Source organism: Kogia breviceps, chromosome 2 (genome assembly GCF_026419965.1).
Source record: "Kogia breviceps isolate mKogBre1 chromosome 2, mKogBre1 haplotype 1, whole genome shotgun sequence".
Lineage (NCBI taxonomy): Eukaryota > Metazoa > Chordata > Mammalia > Artiodactyla > Physeteridae > Kogia > Kogia breviceps.
The window spans coordinates 71,474,554-71,491,846 of NC_081311.1; the positions used below are offsets into that span (position 1 = coordinate 71,474,554).

Consider the following 17,293-nt stretch of genomic DNA (forward strand, 5'->3'; position numbering starts at 1 on the left):
CTTAGTGTGGATTTTTATTTTCCTTCCTGGATCCTGACTGATACACTGACCAAACAAATTCTAGAATTGGAGGAGTAACCGACATAGCTTTTCAAAAACTGTATTCCAGTGGGAGACTAAACCTTTATGAAGTCTGCTCCCAAGAATGAGAGAAGAAAAATCTCTAAAAATCTTTAATAATGTTTTTAGTTGCTAAAGTTGGAGGTATCTCTATTAGAATTTTCCATTTTGACTGACTGAAGGCATGTGGGATTCTGCTACTCCAGGAAGAGGTAAATCATAAAACAAAAGTACACAACCTTCGAAAGAACATATCTTGGCATTTCATTTAAGATTGAAACTATTTTTATCCACACAACTGCTTGAGTAAATTAAACGCACAGACACACACTCACACACACGTACCTAGTACTATGAAATCCAATCCTTTTTCTATCCCAAACCTTATCTGTTTTTGACCATGTGATGCTTTTTCTAAAATACATTCGATTAATTTTTCAACTCTAACCAGGTGAGCCAGCTCCCAGCTGAGATAACACTCCTTTTTCAAATTTTAATTGCAATCCGGTCCTTTAAGTGTGATGGGTCACATGTTGGGGGCGTTGGCACATGGAACTAAGGGAGGTTCACTATCCTTAAAAAAAAACTCCGAAAGTAGAGACAGTGTTGCTAATGAAAATGGGCTTTTTTTTTTTTTTTTTTGCAGTACGCAGGCCTCTCACTGTTGTGGCCTCTCACGTTGCGGAGCACAGGCTCCGGACGCGCAGGCTCAGCGGCCATGGCTCACGGGCCCAGCCGCTCTGCCGCATGTGGGATCCTCCCAGACCGGGGCACGAACCCGCGTCCCCTGCATCGGCAGGCGGACTCTCAACCACCGTGCCACCAGGGAAGCCCCGAAAATGTTTTGATTAAAGCCTTGACTGATAATCAAAACAAGATGACTATGGTACCTCCGACACTACAGAACACTCACCTCAGGTACCAGTGCCTTTTCGTACTAGAACTTAAGTGCTGTAAGTGTTATGTACAGTGAGGGTGCGGGCTTTTGTATTAAATACTGCGAGAAGTAACACATTTAGAACATTCGTGCAGTATACTGCAAACAACGCTATGAAAAGTAATAATTTGAATTCCTGTTATCAATTTTTAAAAAATCCTTATGGATTATAACACTGTCAAGTAAGGCAATCTCTCGGGAATACTTTGTGAGAATTTTTTGTAGGGTACTAAACCCAACTCAATTTTCTATGATTATACCTATAAAAACATTCCAAGTTTCACTGAATGGCCATACTAAAAGAGGCTCTGTGTTAAGTGCAATGCAGATAAAAATATAATTGGACTCAAAAGAAATATGACTAAGAGTTGATGTGTGAGGTGACATTATCTGAAGATGCATTTGTATGATCCAAAGACGGGTGTTAAGCATGTGGGTTGAAGTTGGAATGGTAACTGACTATGTGAAGAGCAACCATCAGATTTAGCACTTGTGTTTTATTTTTCAAAGGAGCAGGCTAACTGGCCCGTTTGCTCAGCTGACCGTGTCTTGACTTCATTCCATCCATGGCCATCATTAAAACACACACAGACACCTCTACTTGGATCTCACAAGCTCTGAATTTGAAACCATGAAGCCAAGTCGGTCAACACTACTGCAGGGAAATAAATGTCAGTGATAAGGACATTGTTATGACCTAAAGAAATTAAGTAGGGGCTGGAAGTACAGAGCAAGGATAACGCGTGATTTATGCTAACTGGTCTCCAGCATTATGGGTAACACGGTCCTAATGCAAAGGGGAAAAATTCCTGAGGATACAACCCTCACAGGAGGCCAATTTGGCATTATTTCTTGTTTGTATTATCATCACCTTTGTGAGAGAAGCTGAAATTATTAGAAAACCAAACCACACAGAGCTTGGCAAGAAAGGATTTCCTGGGTCAAAAGTATTAGAAGAAAAACACCAAGATGGGAAAAAACAATGCATCTTATCTGGGACCAATTTTCTTATTAAAGAAATGCTTATTTTCAATATTAATACCGTCAACATTAATACTTTTCAATATTAATGCAGTTACATGGCAACCTCACAGTAACACCACAGACCCCAGAAGCTCAAAGTTTTCCAGAAGCTGAAAGTTATCATAGTAAATAAACCTAGAGAGTACAGAGAACATATTGAATCATGTATGCTTGGGGGGGGCGGAGGGGTAAGTATTATCAGGCAGGTGGTCACAGGATAAAACCGAACTAAAGGAACTTAATCTAATTTCATCCCTTATAACCCAAGAAAGCCATGTTCCCTAAAAATCACAAGGCAGTATGCAAAGTAAAATGCCAGAGGGATATTTTCTGTTTCCTAAAAGGTCTTATGCTTGACCAATTAACTTCTAATTAACACACTTTTAATTAATCAGTGACTTTCCAAGAAAGGGTGCCTTACCTTTCATAATGTCTGCGGGTACAAGTGGCGGCACTGGTGCTCCCAGGATTACCGCCTAATTCATCATAAATATGTTTCCATTGACGGCGGGCTGTTATCTGAAAAAAGCGGCAATGAGAAATTTAATCTTGCATCATAAGAGATTCACAGTGCCAGGATTCAATACATATGCAACAGTCAGAAGAGAACGGGCTATTCTGGAAACCCAGAAACAGAGAAGTCCAAATGAATATATGGGAGACTTACGGGCTTATAGTAAGATCTCACTTTTAGCATTTTTCTTTACAGTAAAAATGGAATTCTGCTTTGGGCTCTATATTTTCTCACCCTTAGCACATTTTTATCTGAGGCATCTCCCTGGATATTCATGTAGTTATTTGCCCCCAAAGTCCCAAACTTATACTCTGTTCCTTTATGTCACGTGATAAAGCATCAAAATAAAATGAGATTTCAGCTAAAATATATCTTAGTGTACCAGTTTAAATGAATCAGAATTAACATTACTTGCTTAAGGGATATGGTAATGGGTGGCTGAGTTACACAGGTAAAGACAGAGTTTTCATAAAACAAGCTTTTGTATCTTCTGGTTTTTCAACTATTGTGATGTGTTGCCTACTTTAAAGACTAAAAAAAAATTCCTACACAAGTTAATTAAAATGATCAAGTTGGTTATGAAATTTATAGTCATCTCAGGCTGTATTTTTATGCCAGCTCCTCTAACTATCAGAACAAAACCAAAATCTGAAACTGTCTATGTCACAAGCTGTTTATTTTTCTTCACTTAGGTCAGGAAAATGGGATATCCATCAAATCCTATGAAAATTAACATATTCCAAAGTTAAAATGTAAGCTCTGTATTTTACTGAGTTGGGTGAATAAAAACAAACAGCTTGCAACATACCGAAAAGCAAACTATGGTCTTGTTTTTCTTTTCTTTAATTTTATTTTTGTATATAACTTAAGATTTTACAGAATAACAGATGCATGATCTAGCAAAGGATTAATTTGGGGAAACCACGTCATTTACTACATCTGAGCAATCTAGTGTTTCCTTGAAACTCGGAAGACCGAGCAAGTTCTGAGATCTTTGTGAACGTTTCTAAACAGGGCTCCAGGAAAAAACTCTGTTAGTGGAATGTGCAGGGGGCAGGGCGTGGCAGAGGTGCCAGTGGCATTTAAACAACCAGAACAGGAGGCTTCTTTTGAAAAACACCCGCAGAGCTGCCAGCGGAGTTCACTTAGGGGCTAGAGGCAGCAGTGCGTGAAAAAAAATCTCAGCGTGCATCCAGGGGCTCTGTGATTGCGATCTAAGGAGGAGAAGGGTGGTTAAATATCATAGGGTAAATGGTACCCTTTCCATTTCAAATAAAAAGAACCCCTTCATTTCCATAAACCCTTCTTAACAGACCCAAGTAGGACCTCGAGAGACAACGTGAGTTTTGCATTGTTCAATTTCCCATGAAGCATTCTTGAACCAGTTTGTTTCAATAGTTCTTGTTAGCCTGAGCCACCTCTTAGATCTACTAGCAGGTACAACTAAAAATCCTCCTGTATTTGCAGCTTGCTTTAGATTATAATAATAAATGATTTTTCAAGCCCCTTTAAAAATACTCAAAATACATATTTTGGTAATTATTTTATATTTAGTTACAGTCTCCCTCCAACCTTTTAAATATTACAGTTTCAGGCTGATCCATTCTAGACCTGTGTATCACAGAAGAATAAACAGGTTCCCTTTCTTCCAAGTATCTACCTTATTCCTCAAAGCCCTTAGATCTTCCAAGTATCTACCTTATTCCTCAAAGCCCTTAGAATACTGAGTCCCTTGAAACAAATCTCCATATTCCCTTCCCTCAGGTGAGGTGTGGGCCCTGGAAAATAGCCTATGTGTGTTCCTGCAGTCACTTCAGAAAGAAACCATCACTCTTGTCATTCTTGTATCTCTTGTGTACACTGTATTTTATATTTTGTAAAGAGTTTTCATATCCATGATATCATTTAATCCTCCTATCAGCCTGTGAGGCAGATTATAGGAATCTCATTCACAGACAAAGGAAACAAGTCTCAGAGAGGTTGCACGACTTCCCTAAGGACACACAGCAGCAGAGTGGGAATGCCAGGACTCATACTGATGTCTTATGGTCCCAAGAGCAGACATTTTCCACTACATCAAAGCAGCCTCCGTATCAGAATGACCTGATGAACAGTGTAGCAGGGTGACAATATAGAACTCCAGGGGCCTTTTGCTTCGAAGGAAGGACATAACTGTGGGACCCACAGCTTCTGCTACGATTTCTCAAATTCTCACTAGTGGGAAAATAGCATCGCTACGAGGTCAGCAAGACTATAAGGGGGTGGGTTGGGTTACCAGTGCTCTGAGATTTTACTCACTTCAAGTAAAACCATTAAAACTGTGGGTCCTGCCACCCTGCCCACTTGTGTCTCTGGTTAGAACATAGGTGCACCATTAAGTCACAGATAAGTCCCAATTATACCAGAATCCATCCATTCACTCACCAGACATTTATTGAATATCTCCCATTTGTTGGGTACTGTGCTAGCAGCTGGGTGGCAACAGTAAAAACCCAACACCCAAGCTGACGGCATCCTAGTGGCAGATACCCAAAAATAAACAAATGACCAAATATATAAACAAATTACTACTGACTGTGAAAAATGTAATGAACAAGAGGCGACTGCTGACAGGGATATGTGTGGAAACTGGCCGTGTTCCCTACCCACAACCCATCATCCAGACTAGGGGATGCCCTGTTAAACACATGCCTATGACAGAAATGACAAAACTTCTTTGAGAATAAATAATGAATTATCAAAAGGAAAAACAAAAAACTTTCCTCACACTAGGACTGAAACTGTGGCAGCGGGAAGCCAGCATCAGTCACCACTTGGCATTAATAAACCACATGCAGCTGACTAGGGGTCTGTGTTAGCTCCCCGCTAGCAGGTTCTGGTGTTTCAATACAGTTTTTACCAGTGGAGAAAAGACAGGGGCTGGGCCTTCAAGGAAGTGGGTTCTCAACTGTTTACTGAGCTTCCACTGGCCAGCCTGGATGAATTAGGCCATTTTGAGATATTTTCTTTCCACAGGAAAGTCATAAAATGTGCTCTTTCCAACTGCTAAATGCTTTTAAGTACACAGTTCTCCTGGGTATACATCTCTTATTTTTTGTGCCCAGATGCGCTTTCAACTCAAACGCTGACCATAGGCTCTACAGCAAGAAACGTCTGAATCCTCGCCTTGTCCAGACCTACAGGGGGTCTCGGCGCCCTATGAGGAGAGGAGGACGTAGCTGGGACAGCTCCTGGGCATCACGCTCCCACCTGTGTACCTCTGCCTTCTGTACTAATTGGCTCTCGTCGTGCCTAGGTATGCGTTGGCTTTGGGTTTTTATTCTGTTGTCCTCCCCGCATGTGTGTAAGCTCTAAACCCAGTCTCAGGCAGAAGCAAGGTCTGCCTCCTGGTATCTGGCCCCCAGCCCCATTCAGCTGGAAAGTGTGATCTGGCCATGGGGTTCGCTTGATCAACTCTCTCATAAAGCCTCAGGCTTCCTGGATATGTTTATGTTTCAACCTGACCTTCTATTATTTTAGGTCTTTAAGGATACAAAGCGCTCTGGCTGTCTGTTTCCTAAAGAAAATTCATCCAAGCAGTTACTTCTCTTGGATTCCTGACATCCACACATCTGCTGCTGCTGACCATTCTAGGGCACTACCAGGTACAGAGGCTCGGAGGCGGAAGGGAGGGTGGAGGGTTGAGGGTGGGGTGATAGCATGAAAAGAAAGAGACGTCAGCGCTTTTAAGGGTTCACAATCTAGCAGGATTCATAACGCCATACAATTAACCATAAAGCAAGATGGAAAACTGAGCGGACCACACCCAGGTAAAGTAAACCAATCTAGGTGCGTATGAAAGTTAATCTCACTTTGAAGACACTTGATAGCTACTTCTTTCCCTAGTGTGGATAAGACCCAAGGACCTCTGTGAAAAGCACTCTACACCTATCATGTTCACGAAGTTTTCACTGCTTATGAATACAGTCGCCCGTCTGCATCCACAGACCCCTGCAGATACCAAGATTTGCGGACGCCTAAGTCCCATATAAAATTTGCATATAACCTATGCACGTCCTTCTGTATACTTTACATCATCTCCAGATTGGTTATACTACTGAATACAATGTAAATGCTGTGTAAATAGTTGCCGGTACTTGGCAAATTCAAGTTTTGCTTTACGGAACTTTCTGGAATTAAAAAAATTTTTTTTTCCGATCCAAGACTGGTTGAATTTTCAGATGTGGAACCCGCAGATACAGAGGGCAGACTGTACAGTGGTTTTCAAACTGCTTTTTAGAATTCAGGTGGTGTTTTAAAAGGTGGCGTGAAACTAACTCTCAACAATGCTAATCCCTGCCAAGAAAATGGGCCCAGTGAGTGGGAAAGAAATCTGTCCCTCCCATAATTTTATTTGATGAAAATAGTCTGTCACTTTTAAAAAAATTAGAAAACGATTTAACCCAAGACACAGTCTTGGAGGCTTTATTTTCCTACCTTTGAGGTCGCTAGGATGAAATAATTTTGGTATTTTTGTGGCCTGGTGAGGAAACGGTCATCAGAAATCTTTTAGGACAACAGTGCTTCCACTATTGTATTAAGTGTAAGAATGTGTAGGATGCCATGAAGTCAGAAGGAGAGTCTGCCTGCGAGCAGTGTTGCCCCGGCTGCTGTGAGAAAGCCTTTTTCCTCAGGACACCTTGAGGATGGACTGAATTCAAGGAAGATGACTTTTTTTTCCTGGTAGTACTCCAGGAACTGGAGCCTTTCAAAGCGATATGACATCATCTTTGGCCTCGAGAATTTTGAATTAAGCAAGAGGCTTTGTGTGTCCAGAGAACTAGGGTTAGATTCAGAGGATGTCTTGAAATGATGTCAAAGCCAGAATCTGATGTCAAAGCCTAATCCTTCCAGCAAGAAGACAAGTGACTTCTTCCAGTTGGGAAATAATGGTCCGGTCTCACCCATGGGGCGAGGCGGGGCTGTGAGCTGACATTCTTAGAAGGCAGCACTTGCATGGTCCTCTGCCTCTAGGATAAGATTTACTCAAGACCCATTTCCCGACTCAACCTCTCTCCAAATATTGCCTCTGGCTCGCCATCAAATGTTTAGCCAAATGGAAATCACTTTAGCAAACCATCATCACCACGCTGCATACTGGTAATACCCCAAGCTACTCTGCAAGCTTTAACTGCTTCACCAGACACTGAAGTGAAGACCTCCTTTCAGCAAAACTTGATTCAGTTCTGCCTCTTCCACTGTAGGTGACCCAGACTCTCAAATGTTTGGAAGGAGAAACTGGATATATGACTGTTAAAGAAGGGTCCTCATTGCCAACCAATCAACATGCCAGTATACTGTTTTTTTCGGAAGTCAAATCCATTCAATACATTTATGATCTCTAAACCTGGGGGTGCAGAGACACAATATACATTTCTAGCAGAGGCAGAAGAGGCCAAGAGAACAGAATATAGCCGTTAAGTTGAATGCTGTAAAGGCTTAAAATAGAACTTCTGCTCTTTTTTTTTTTTTTTTTAATTCAATTTGAGGGTTGTGAAGGACTAAAATGAAATAATCCGTAATCCTCAATTGGAACCAGAAGGTTTGGAATAGTTTATAACCACAAACAAAAACAAGCCAATTAAGATGGCCTCTTTTTATAACCAGAAGGAATTCCAGAGAGATGTCTTTATCCAATCACAAGTTAACAGCAGAAGAAATATATCTACACATTTTAAACTTGCAATTTTTTTACTATTACTGAGTATTTACATCTTCCAGACTTCTTGACCCATCTTCTAAGGTCACACATTTTTCTCAAGAATCAGAAAATCTCAGCTAGTAGTTAGTATATCTGGTAAGGTTCGTATTAAGTACAAAGAAATGACTGAAAGATGCTACCAATGAAGGTAGGTTATTCGATCTTTTTTTTTTTTTTTTTCCAAAACATCACCCCAAATACATAAAAAGATACATAAGAGACTGCTGGGAACGGAAGGCACAAAGTATTTATAAATCTCTTTCTTCCCAGTGATACTATGGAGATTGAAGTAATTATGCACAAAATTCTCAGCAATTCAGAATGTGAAGAATGCCGTGATGACCCCATTCAACTCATTTCATCTCCCTGTGCCTCAGTTTCATTTGGAGCAGGGCAAGGACCTTTTTCTGCACAAAGGCCAATTTGCGAAAAATAAAAAAGTTAGGGGGCTACACCTTTCCTTATTCAAAATGAAAATGGCTTACTGAGTCCCAGTTTAGATCGCCACTTCACCAAGCGGAAAAATATTTGTTGGAAACTTTGCGCTACTTCTGAGCCAAGGAACGTTAATATTCTGGCATGTTTATCATGTTTATTTAGTACTAGCATGAAGACAACATTCTAATCTTTGATACTTGACTTAGATGGGGGCTTCTGAAGCTAGGAGTCCTGAGGTGTAGTAATCACTGTTACCATTAGCTTTGAATTAACATAACCTGGGCAGTTTCAAAAAAACAAAAGGATTCTCAAATCCTCAGGCCAGGCCCCACCCAAGAGTTAATATCTCAGAGACCTAGAAAACTACTTACACTTTAAAGTTCCCCATTGAAAATCTGAGCCCCAGTTCTTGAGTAGCCTCTGGGAAGCCTTTAGAATCTTCTTCACTGATCTCGAAGATTCTAAGATCTCTTGTGAGCTCTAAATGACAAGTCTGCACTTGCTTCTGATATCAGATAATCTCACAGATAAGTATCCTCTAGTAAGCCTGCGATGATGCAACGTTAAGTCCTCAGACTCTGGATATTATTCATACATCTCCTGGACTGACTTCAAAACTGAATCCTCACTGAGCATCTCATAGTTCTATTAGTCAAAATATACTAGAGAAAAACGTTTTCTGTACTTCACAGGTTCAAAAGCCTAAAGGTGGAATGGGAGCGGCAAACTTAAGTGCCTGCAGGGCCAACAGGTGGTATGAGGCATTGTTTAAAAAGGAAGGCAGGAAGGAGGGAAAGAAAGAAGGCAGGGAAAATTCCACCAGTTGGCTTCATTCAGTTTATGGCCCTACACAGAGGTTATAGTGAGATAGCCACGTAGATTCACTGCTTGAGATGAGATGAGAAAATATGGCGTATTGTGGGGAGTGGCAGGGTCCCACCAAAGGATGAAGAAGTTGAAGGGTGAGTGGAGCGGGAAGGAGGCAAGGGGCCACCCCACAGGTCACCGGTCCTCTTTGTGGCTTGGCTGAAGAGACGTGAAGCACATAACCGGATGGAAAGCAGATGCCAGTCTGGTCTCGCCACGTTCACCCATCCCAGTCAGTCTCTCCTCCACTCTCCATCCAGCACAACACAGCGCAGGAAGAGTGAGTGGCAAAACGTAACGCGTAACTTGTTATCCATCCTCATAACCCCCAGCCCCACCCCTCACTGCCGAGCACCCAAGGGCCTTCTTCCCTCCACTCCATCCTTCTCTCTGGAGTCCCCTTCATGGTCACTTATCCCCACCACCTAGTGCCTCTACTTTCAGTTACAAACTCTCTATACCCAACTTTATTCCACCTACATAGTTTGTTGCCCCACCTGAGTTTCTCTTCCAAGAAGGCCATGATCTTTCATGTCTAAATTCCATCCGTTCTCCAAAATTCTGCTCAACTGGCATCAGAGCCATAAGTCTGTCTTTCTTCCTCATCTCTAAACGAAGAAGTACTTTACCTGAACCCGGCACTGATCTTTTTTTCCACCTTGTCTTACAATCACTGCCTTTCCTGGATGGTAAGCAACTGGAACCCCTGGCCTCGATATTTTTATGTCTCCCAGAGTGTCTAACACAACACCTTATACACATAAGACACTCAGTGAATACGTGGGGTCAGGCGATCTGCTGATTGTGTGATTCATCCATCCATCCATTCATTCAACAGAAGAATAATCACTGCTTGTTCAAAGAGTATTGCAAATGCCTTGAGATTCATCAGAAGTTTCTTTGGTATTTTCTACACCACTTTGCTATTGCATGTTGAAAAAAAAAAATCCTTGTGCAAATACAGAAGATACAAAAGCAGGAAAAACTGACTCTGTGAAATTTGCTGGCACTCTCCCTTATCAGTGAATAACAAAAAATTCCTGGGTTTAAAAAGACATTCATAATGTTGTGCAATATCATGTAACTGCCTGCAATCACACAGTCCATAAGAATGTGTATTCCTATTCTGAACATTAAAGGTTAGGCTTAAAAGTCTAGGCTATGGGGTTGACTCCTAAATTTATGAGACTAACACTGAATAAGTTATGAGCTTTTTCACATGCACAAAAGCTATAATTAGCTCAAGATTTTGCAAAACTATGAGCCACAGTGGGAGGGAGTCAAACTCCCTGTCCTATCAATAGATCCAACCAAGTGAAAAATTACATTATTTATTTTTCAATAGGGCACTTGGTAAAACAAATATTTTAAGCAAATTCACGTCTATGAAATGCACCTTTAAATGTAGTTCATGTGAGTATTCAATTTCCTTATAAAAATCTATGTACTGCCCATATATTAAACAAGCATTTTACATGTATATAGACTCGCATCAAAGAATTTTTAGTCAGAATTCACAGCAGGTATCTCTACATTAATACCAGATTACGTGAGTCACATAACACTTGCTATCTCTTCCCATCCCAAGCCCCTGACATCACACCCTTACATTAGTTTGTGGAACAATATGCTATATCTGGCAAGAAACACTCATTATTTTGGGTTAAAATGAATTTCATTTTCTTGACTCTATGATTCTTACTGTCATTTTACTACGATACAGGGATATATACCCCAGGTTACTCCGTAAGGAAAGAAAAAAAATAATTTCTTCTTCAGTTGTAGAAGAAGCTGCCCAACTCAATCTGATCATTGTGTGGAGGAGAAAATCTTTCCAATGACGACATCTTCCTGTGTCACTCGATTTTATTACAGATGTCATCTCTGCCTGCTATATTAGTGCACCTCTCTCTTCTTTCAAGATTTTAATCTGAGTCTGTTGCTCTAACATTTTATCAGTTCAAAATACATGCTGTAAACCTCCGTGGCCATCAGATTTTCCTGTGAGCTAAAAATAACCTGTTCCTGTCAGTTAGAATTAGCTGATAGAGAGTGTCAGAGCCTGTTCCGAATAAGTTTGATAACTTCCTGTTTATGCGGCACTGACCCTTGTCTAATAAAGCTTCTTTGCCCTAGAATGAGAGGAGATTCTGCTTTATTCTATTCCTTAATGGCCAATACTGATTACTTTTGAAAGCCTTTAATACATTTCCCATATTAGACATGAACAGATGTCAGGTATGTTGCCAAGGGAAATTTCTTTTATGCAATCTTGGCTTGTTGTACAATAATAGCCCTTTCTCAACATGGGAAAAAATTACAGACCCAACTAATTTCCCTGACAGGGGAGAGTTACATATGTTTTCCACTTGTAGTTTTTATGACAAGTTTACAATTTTGCCAAACCTGGAACTAATTGGGACTGTTTCCAAAAGCGGCCCAATAAACCCCCAAATGTGTAGAGCCATTTGAAAAGGTAAGTCTGCGATGGATTGCTTTTGCATTTCCTCCATTTTGGTCACAGCAGGGTGCGGGTGGGGGGTTAGATTGCAAAACTATTTCATTTAAGTCGCTTAAACACTTACTGTTTCATATCCTCCCAGTTTTTGAGCAGCTTGAAACATAGTCCAAAGGTTAACTGTTAGAGGGACAATAAGTATTTAGATAAGCATTGCATTAACATATTTCCAAGAAATGTCAATTAAAACATTTTGCTTTGTTTTTTTCAATGAGAAAGAGAAAAAAAAAAAAAAAAGAAATACTAACGTAACCCAGAGAGCTAAGTTCTTAGGAAACAATTTGCCAAAGGGTGTTCAACAACAGGATATATTAGTACCACTTAAAATATTTCTTAAGAAACAGTCACAAATACGGAAATAGTTCTACTTTTAGGATTTTTAGTCCTATTGCCATCAGCAGACCAAGGGAAGCTAAGTTACAGCCTCCTTGGGAAAAGAGGGGGGATTTCAAAACGGGGGTTGTTCGTGTAGGACCCTTAGAAAGAAGCCATTGACTAAACAGTAATATATAATGCCTCCTTCAGATAAGAACTCTCCATAATCAATAAATAACAGCCACTTTAATATATGATTAGCTTCTTAACAGAATGTCTGATGGCACTATATTAAAAGCTCATAGCATATTTCACTAGCACATGGTACCTTGCACTGAGCAGGAAAAGAGATATTTCACCCTTGAGGCTGCAGTGATACAACAGATCAAAGGAAAGGAAGACACTGGTTCACAGAGGAATTGAGTCATTTGTCCACTCAGTCCCCTAACTTGCCTGTGTGATGTTGCAAATATGTATTTTTAAAAACAATTTTCTCAGGACATGCATGTGTTTATGCTATTAAACATCTACGCCAAATTGCTAGCAACCCTGTTCATTTGTACTAAATACCATGGAATGGGACTGCTACGGATTTGATTCTTTCACAAGAGGGGAAAATTGAACTTCAAGTAATTCCTTGGTAAAGGAAATGAAGAATAAAATTAAAAAAAGAAAAAAAAAGGCTCTTTGACACAACACGTTCGAAAAGCCTCATTGAACCCTGCACTATTTCAAAGCTATCAAGAGCCCGGCCTCAGCCTTGATTTAATCTGAACCAATGCATAATGCAACAAAGCTGTTCATAGTACATTAATTTTACTTCTATTTCAAGCAACCAGTTTTCAGACAAACATTGTAATCATTCGTAGTTACATAAGTTTATAATGGCTGCGAGTGTTCTCTTGCAATCAGTGCCTTTTGCTATTAGGTATGTAAATTGTTATGTAAAATATACAGGTTTGACATTCTTCATCAAAATGACACATGGTTTTAATCTACAAAGATACATTTGGAGAAAATACTATTTCAAGCCAGGGGCTCATCGCTTTGTGTGCCACAAAGTGCAGACAGAGGCAGTATATATATTCAGTTGTGAAATCAGGACAGGGTCTGGGTTTCTTCTCTTTTTATAAGGAATTCTGCTCAGCTAAGAGTTCCCTGTTCTACTTTAAAATATATGATGACGCTTACATGTACGTGTCAAAGTAATTCAAAATTGGGCCCTCGGTTCAAATTTGTGTATTTCTTGTTTCCTCTGAAGTCATCAGGTTTTTGTTATCTCCTAACAAATTTGGGGTTTAGGAAATATGTTTTCTCTTTGTGGTTGTTTTGTCCATCTTTTAATGTCCTCCTTTTAAAAGCTGTCTCTTCAGGCAACATCTGTGCCTGATAAAGCTACGTCATATTATTATCTCAGAAGAAAGGCGTTACAGACACTCAAGACTGACAAAACAGAAAATGAGAAACTTTCAACATGTCTATTTCCAGTCATAATCAGTGGATTCGAGCCTATAAATATCTCACTGCAACTGCCCCAGAAGGGAACAATATCGCGGAAAGAGGCAGGGGGAAAAATTCCTGGCCTGGATGATTTGTAGATTTAGTATAAACAGAGAGCATCATCCCCAGAATAGGATTTCAACATAATCCTGAGTCAAAAATTTTTTTTCCCCAATTCAAAGAATCTGAGCAGTTTTGATATTTCAGAAATGAAAACAAGTATACTTACTCTGTTTAAAACCTAAATACGGTATTCGTTCTATTGGTGTCTTCCTTTCTTTCATGTATTTATAAAGTGCCACCAGGAAGGCCTGCTCATCTGCCCTGCACTCTTCACCAATTCCAACCTTTGGTTTTTCTTCATTGGAGACTTTTTTACAGTTATTATGGTTATTCTTCGGCTTGGTCAAGGCTGACCTGGCCTCACATTTCACCTGGAAAAGGGAAAAAAATATGCCACATCAAATCAAGCACAGCTCTGGAACACTTACAAAGACACAGCTAGGACAGGAACCAGTAAACTACCCTTGCCCTGAAATAGCTCTTAGAGACACCGCTGAATATGAATTGTCTTAGACCAGGAGATGGTAAATTTCTGTGAAGGGCCCGACAGTAACTATGGTAGGCTTTTGGGCACTATCGTCTTGGTCACAGCTACTCAACTCTAGCACGAGAGCCATCCCAGACAATATGGAAATGAATGGATGAGGCTGCGTTCCAATAAAATTTTATTTATAGAAACAGGTGGCCAGTGGGCCACGGTTTGCCAAACTGTGCCAGCCTCTTTTAGACTCCTTACAAGTATGTTGATATGAAACCAGAAACAGTGTTTGCATCTACTAGGACCATTCTCCTGTCTCTTTATACACTTTATTTTCCTAAGGGGCACCATCTGTTACTATCACTGAGGGAACTCTGCGTTCTTAATAATAACAGTCCCATGTTTCGCATTTTGTATCAAAATGAAAGGCAGGTGTATTTCTTCATAGTAAACTTATCTTGTTGCCACTCTTCCCAGCAAACTGGAAAAACAGGTCAATGCTGGCAGATGTTGGCATCAGGAATACCAGCAAGGTCTCCGCTATCTGTCACCCAAGGGTGATGCCCAGATACACCCCCAGTAGGAAACAAAACACCCCACTCTTTAAGGAGGGTGTCTCACTTTTCAGTCAGCTCTGAGAATCTCATAGATGTTAAGTTGCCACAAAGGAAAAAGTAGAGGTCAGCTAAAAACCCAAGAAGAGTGAGTGAAAAGCTCCATAATTAATAAATGAATGACAGTAAGTGGGCCAGATGTTCTTCCCTCCACACCTCAGGCAAATATGGAGCTCGCCACATGGAGCATGGAGCAGCTAACCTCACGTCCCCTCCTCACTGCCACGTTCGTTCTACGAGAGGCCTTTGATGGTTGTTAAATATAACGCTAAGCTGCTGAGCTATTTTAATTGTCAAAGGGGGAAGTACAAAGGGTCAAGCTCTGAGTTCAAGTGAGCCATGGGGAATGTGTACATTCCAATATTCTTTACATCTCCCCATCTACCGTCGGAGACAGACGAGAGGAGAGGATGATTGCCCAGGAAATGTTATGAATTAAAATGTCCCACACATTCAACAAGGTTTTCCATTTCAGATTTCTGACCCTTCTTATTCTTTCCCTTCAGAGTCTCCTTCCCAAGTGCTAAGAACATAAAAGACGACACTTATTTATTAAAGGGAAACAAATGTCTCCTCTGCAAGGGTCTTCTTTATTGTTTATTCTCTCAAATGGACACCCTAGTTTAATATCTTTAGAGTCGTGGAAAAAAAATAAAACTTCCTGCACAACTCAATCAACTGGGCAGACTCTAGATAAGATGTTAACTTTTTAAAGATCAGTGGAAGTGGGATAAAAACATTTTTCCATATAGGATTTCTTCTTACAGTATTTTCAAACTTTAGTACTTTGTAATGTTATATTAAGGCAAGCATCCTGGGAAACTTTTTATTGTCATCATTTTTCACTGTCAAACTTCAGATTGTTGAGTCTAAAGTTCTGATGAAATCTATAATTTAACGGCTCTTTGAGATCATAAAATCACTCCAGTTCTAATCTGTCTTGCTCTCTGGCCTTTTCTGAGTGCTTACTATGTAGCCAGGCTCTATTCTAAGCCCTGTTTTGGCCCTATCTCATTTCCTGCTCACAACGCTCATGAGGCAGGTTATTACTCTCCTATTAGGGAGGAGGAAACCGAGGGACAGAGAGGATGGGTAACACGTCCAGCCAAGATGACAAGATCATGTCCCGGTTAGTAAGTGGCGAGTTTGGAACCTGAACCCAGGTAGTCTCACTCGATGGCTTGTGGTTTTAAACACTGTATTTTACTGACACTCATACAAATATTAAATTGATAGTCAAAACATACTTCCAATTAGAGAGCATATCTTATCACTAGGCATTACAAAACCTACAGCTTAGAAATGTGATTTATCAAATGAGAAGCTGAAGATAAAACTCGGTGGTTTCCGAAGTGTAAAAGGGCTCCATCCCTTCCATTGTGTGTTGGGCAGGAGGGAAGGAAACCAGCATCAACTGAGCAGCTACAGCGAGCCAGGTGCAGCGCCCTGGGCTTCACACAGTCTACCTAACGTTCACAAGAATCATAAAAGGGAGGTTTTGAGCCCCATTTTACAGTCAAGGAAACTGAAGCTCAGCAGTATGTATTTTAGCGTGTGGCTAGTGTCGGGTAGAATTCTGAGTTGAGAACTCAGGTCTCCCACACTCCAAACCCATCTTTTAAAACCAGGAGTAGATGTCAGTTTTGCATATAAAACAGGCTGAGGTCTTAAATCTGCAGTGATAACGGGCCACTTATTTAGATTGTTAGGTCAGAAGGGCCACTGTTAAGGGAGTGTGAGGTTGGCCCCTCAGTGTCTAGGGAGCTGCCTCACCCATGCAGGAACACCCAGAAACAGAAGGAAAGCACAGAGGGTGTGCACAAACCCGACCCAAAGTCATTCAGACCCCGTGATCACAGGGGAGGATCCAGGCGATGCTGGGCTGCCACCTGCTGAAGGCCAGGGGGCTTCTCTTGGGGGCGGGGGGCCAGGGGCTTCGTAAGACATGAACAGTGGTTTCTGTTCTCAGACTAGTTCCGAACGTTTCTTCACTTAACATAAATGAGCCCTTTAGGGTATTATTATTCTGTTTCTGGATAGGACCAGGCCAAGTTCCTTTTCTACATTTTTTTCACACTTACCGGAAACATTCTCAGCGTTTTAAGCTACTGAAATATGACACGGGAGCTAGTCTTCATGCTGACCTTGAGAAAGCCCCAGCCTTTTGATGGTAACAGTTAATTAGTAGATCTGTTCTCCCCCCTCCCGCCCACCCTCCCCAGACCT

The 17,293-nt window shown here is 40.8% G+C and overlaps 1 protein-coding gene across 5 annotated transcripts in view; it reads right to left on the minus strand.

Moving 5' to 3' along the window:
- The window catches only part of ARID5B (AT-rich interaction domain 5B), a 189,658-nt gene that overhangs the window by 25,237 nt on the left and 147,128 nt on the right, over positions 1–17,293 (minus strand). For 4 of the 5 annotated variants that reach the window (XM_059055280.2, XM_059055278.2, XM_059055279.2 and 1 more), the window contains 3 exons: positions 14,142–14,346; positions 12,165–12,217; positions 2,442–2,539 (listed from right to left, as the gene is read on the minus strand). In XM_059055280.2, the coding sequence (XP_058911263.1) occupies positions 2,442–2,539; positions 12,165–12,217; positions 14,142–14,346 (356 nt within the window). The remainder of the gene's footprint in view (positions 1–2,441; positions 2,540–12,164; positions 12,218–14,141; positions 14,347–17,293) is intronic. The other variant, XM_067025539.1, reaches the window with a different exon arrangement.